The 4302-nt window shown below is 37.2% G+C and overlaps 1 protein-coding gene across 2 annotated transcripts; it reads right to left on the bottom strand.

Moving 5' to 3' along the window:
* Nucleotides 1-266: 266 nt before the first annotated feature.
* LOC114830295 lies at nucleotides 267-3822 on the bottom strand. Of its 2 annotated transcripts, XM_034290557.1 has the most exons (6): nucleotides 3691-3822; nucleotides 3183-3533; nucleotides 2731-3072; nucleotides 2073-2186; nucleotides 1891-1937; nucleotides 267-406 (listed from the first exon to the last, which is right to left on the bottom strand). In XM_034290557.1, exons 1-6 carry the CDS (start codon nucleotides 3731-3733, stop codon nucleotides 293-295), a joined length of 1011 nt encoding a protein of 336 aa, XP_034146448.1. In that variant the 5' UTR covers nucleotides 3734-3822; the 3' UTR covers nucleotides 267-292. The 2 variants fall into 2 exon arrangements, with proteins under 2 accessions (XP_034146448.1, XP_034146449.1); XM_034290558.1 differs by lacking the exon at nucleotides 2073-2186.
* Between the last annotated feature and the right edge of the window lie 480 nt (nucleotides 3823-4302).

Genomic DNA, 4302 nt, shown 5'->3' with positions numbered 1-4302 from the left:
TGTTAGTGGAAAATCTATTTAGGGCAACAGAACAATGCTGCTATACAGTATACAGCCAAAGGAAGAAATTCTGACATTGTCAATCAAGTACACCATGTAAAAAGTTATCAGGATGAATTTTGCTGTAATCCATGCAATATCTCTGCAAATGGAAGAATATCAGTGAAAATGGAAGAATATCAGTGAATACAAGAGTACTTGTAAATTAGATTGTGAATGTTTTATTCATGTTATATCTAAATTAAACGTTTTAGCATTCATGATACCACAACTCAGTTGAGTTCATGTTTCTTCATTTCACTCCAGAGTATACAGTGTCTCTCTCTATGGCACTCTTCTGTCTACTGGCCTTCTGCTTGTGGACAACATTCAGAGCAGCGTAATGGAGACTGTCCATATGTTGATCCTGAGGAGAAATTCATATTCAATTGATATCCCAGAAGTACACTGAACAATACAAGAAAGAAAATGCATATTTTAACATTTTCATTTAATATTTGCCAGCAGGTATGCTTATTTGTAAGTCTTTGGCCAGAAACGAAATCAACCCAATCCTGGTCAATAACTAAAATGTAAATGTAAGAACAGGAGTTATGTCTGTGTACCTGATTATGACTGGGGTCTGCTGGACCACTTGGTTGAGGGTGCATCCCTTTTAGACAAGTACATGAAGAATCAATATTAACAATCATCATCATTGTAAAACAATGAGACCAATTCTCACTGAAATAGGTCAAATGCTTTAACTGTAGCCGTAACTGACTCTATCTTACATGACTCAGTACTTTATTCACATTGGTCAATAGTGTATTGAAAATGTACATTCTTTAAATTTGGTTTTAAGCAACATACATTTTTTTTTTTACTCAGTGTTTGTTTAGTTTGTTCTTGTCTGACTGAAAGTTGTGTTGAGAGTCTAATTGACATGGTTATGTTGAGAGTTTTTGTGACAGGACATTGTGTTGAAAGTGTCAGTGACAGGACATTGTGTTGAAAGTGTTAGTGACAGGACATTGTGTTGAAAGTCTTAGTGACAGGACATTGTGTTGAAAGTGTTAGTGACAGGACATTGTGTTGAAAGTGTTAGTGACAGGACATTGTGTTGAAAGTGTTAGTGACAGGACATTGTGTTGAAAGTCTTAGTGACAGGACATTGTGTTGAAAGTGTTAGTGACAGGACATTGTCTTAAGAGACATGAACTGGTCTGGTGGTTTAATGCACTGAGGTGTGAACACAGTATGTGGTGAGGACCTGCATTGCTGGTGGTTAGTCTATGTTAGTGGAAAATCTATTTAGGGCCATAAAAACAACACTGTCATTCAGTATACAGCCAAAGGACGAAAGTTCTGATGAAACTGAAATATACATCATGTGAACAGTTATCAGGATGAACGTAGCTCAAATCCATGTAATATCTCTGCAAATGGAAGATCACCAGTGAAAATGCATGTGAATCCAAGAGTACATTTAAATTGTTTTGTGAATGTGTTATTTGTTTTATATTTAAATTGAAAAATTTTGGAAATGAGAAACGCAACTCACCTCATTTCATGTTTTGGAATATTACTCTAGAGTATACAGTGTCTCCCTCTATTGCACTCTGCAGTCTTCCAGCCTTCGGCTTGTGGACAACATTCAGAGCAGCATAATGGAGTGTGTCGACCTCCTGTTCCTGAGGAGAAAAGCAGAATTGATATCCCAGTATTTAGAATTACACGGAACATTACTGAACAATACATAGCAGTAAATGGTTATTTTAAAATTGTATTTAATATTTGCCAGCAGGCATAGCTTATTTGTAATTAGTTTCTTTAGCTAGAAACTAATTTGACCCGATCCTGGTAAATAACTAAAATGTAAAAGTAAGAACAGGAGTTATGTCTGTGTACCTGATTATGACTGGGGTCTGCTGGATCACTTGGTTGAGGGTGCATCCCTTCTAGACAAGCATATGAACAATCAATAATAACAATTATCATCATTGTAAAACAATGAGACCAATTCTCACTGAAATAGGTCAAATACTTTAACTTTAGTAACAGACTGTATCTTACATGACAACAATACTTACCACTGGAATTGCTGATCTTGTAAAGAACACAAGTAAGAACAACGATGAGGACGACACACAGAACCAGCGCTGTTTTCAGGCAGTACAACAATACAAGATGGTCCCCCTTACACCCTTTAGTGGGGAATCAAACAGGGAGACACTAAGAGACTGAGACACTGAGCAAAAATAAACGGAGACACAAAAACAATGAAACACTGGGAGGCTAAGACGCTGCCATATTGAGTAATAAGACGCTGAAGCAATGAAACACTGAAATAATTATAGTTGGAAACCCTGAGCTATAAGACACTAGAATTGACACACTGAGAAATGAGACATTGAGAAATGAGACATTGAGAAATGAGACATTGAGAAATGAGACATTGAGAGTGGTTCTCAATAACTCAGTGGGAAAAGTGTGGCACTTGCAGTGCCAGGGACCACCGAATCACAATAATATTGTAATTTAAGAAAAAAACATAAATGTAAAAAGCATATAATAATAATGTCTATTATAGATTTAAAGTCAAAGGTATAATGATTTACCACCTGTTAGCCTGATCTGGCATTCACACTTGATAAACCAAAGATGAATGGACAACGCCTCGCTTGTAATCTATATTTCTCTGTTTATAGTTATAATAACACATTTAATTAAGTTATAAGTATAACATACCTCCAACATCCAGCTTGGTCCCATTCCCAAACAGTATCTCTCCACATGAGGCCACAGCACAGTAGTAAGTCCCAGTATCAGAGAGGCTGAGGTTGCTCTTGGGGAGGTTGTAGACACAGCTCTGTGTAGGAGACCCAGACTCAGGGCTCTTCATACACTGACCACTCCTGTCTCCATTGGTATAAATAATTCCTGGAGGAGATTCTCTTGAGTCATGTCTGAACCAATAGACACTGTGTTCTCCTTCACAGGTCCCAGTGTTTATTGTACAGTTCAGAGTCACAGAGTCTCCTGGCAGAACTGACTCAGAAACAGGTTGCTGTACAACAGTCTTGCTGGATCCTGACACAAAAAGGAGTAAAAACAATTGTAAATGACTGACACTTTAGAATATATAAAAAGATATGTCAAACAAACATATTTTTCAATATTGAATAAAAGTTGTTTATTACCTTTTAGAATGAGAAATATTCCAACCGAAAACTCAATGAAATTGCCCCTCTTTGCCCCACAGTAATACATGGCTGAATCAGACGGCTGGAATTTTGAGATCCTGAGGTGGAACACACCTTTCCCACCAGGAACTGTAAACCGAGGGTTGTCCTTGAAATCATTGTGAAATTTTGCTTCATCATTATATCTGTAAATAGTTGATATAGGTTGAGGCTTCTGTCCTGCAGTTTGTTTGTACCATGAAACATGAGAAATGATGTCTGGATAAAAGCATTTCAGAGTCACGTTATCTCCAAGCTGAGCATACTGAAAAGAAATTGAATGACCGATGTCATCGCTCTGTGCCTTAACTGGAATGGAGAGAGAAGAACAAGACCATGGATAAATCCAGGTTGCACTGTATTTGGGGTCCCAACAATAAACCTTGTTAAGGTGTCTGAAAAATGACACATAGCACTTAAACAGGCAAACTATCATAACGTAGATCAGATTATTAAATCAACTTACAGGTGTTATTAAGCAGAACCAGGATTAAACACAATCTGAACATTCTTCAACGTCTTCTCTGGTGTGACAGAACAACTGAGATGAGGGTCAAGAGAGAAAGTGTGCAAGAGAGTGACAGAATCAGCTTAAATGTTTTTGTGCAAGCCCCAAAGAACGCACGAGTTTTGGGTGGGCTCCACTATTTGTTTCAAGAGGAAGTGAGGTCTAGATAAATTACTGCCTTATATAAAGATGCTCCTTTTTTCGATTAATCTGTGGTGTTTTTATCTCTAAACATCTATTAAAAAGACATGCCATTTATCTTAAAGCAGTGTAAAATCAGTGTTATTATTTCTGTCAGTTGCTGAGAATTCTGGCAAATGAACATATGCCGTCCAGGAGATACACAAGGGGTGTACAATGTAACTATATGTCGGTATAACAAAGTTCAAGCACAAATCAAGCTTAGTTATAGTAAAACACATTCTTGACTGTGTTGCAAAAGAGATGCACAATTTATGTTTTTCTAGAGGTAGAAACTGGTAATTATTTTGCCCCTAGTGGTTTAACTCTGCCAATAAAATTTGTGATGTTAAAGCACCAAGAACCGAGAAATCGTACCGAGAAATCTGG

The sequence above is a fragment of the Esox lucius genome, chromosome 24 (assembly GCF_011004845.1).
Source record: "Esox lucius isolate fEsoLuc1 chromosome 24, fEsoLuc1.pri, whole genome shotgun sequence".
Classification (NCBI taxonomy): domain Eukaryota; kingdom Metazoa; phylum Chordata; class Actinopteri; order Esociformes; family Esocidae; genus Esox; species Esox lucius.
The sequence above is the reverse complement of the archived record's forward strand: the minus strand, read 5'-3'. Positions and strand labels throughout refer to the sequence as shown.

Bases quoted from the DNA above. Each gene is read 5' to 3' on its own strand.
- LOC114830295 (XM_034290557.1), bottom strand. From the start codon at position 3,733: ATGTTCAGATTGTGTTTAATCCTGGTTCTGCTTAATAACACCT. The intron at 2,187-2,730 runs GTATGTTATACT...TCCCCACTAAAG, and splicing joins GACCAAGCTGGATGTTGGAG to GGTGTAAGGGGGACCATCTT. The intron at 1,938-2,072 runs GTAAGTATTGTT...CTTGTCTAGAAG, and splicing joins CAAGATCAGCAATTCCAGTG to GGATGCACCCTCAACCAAGT.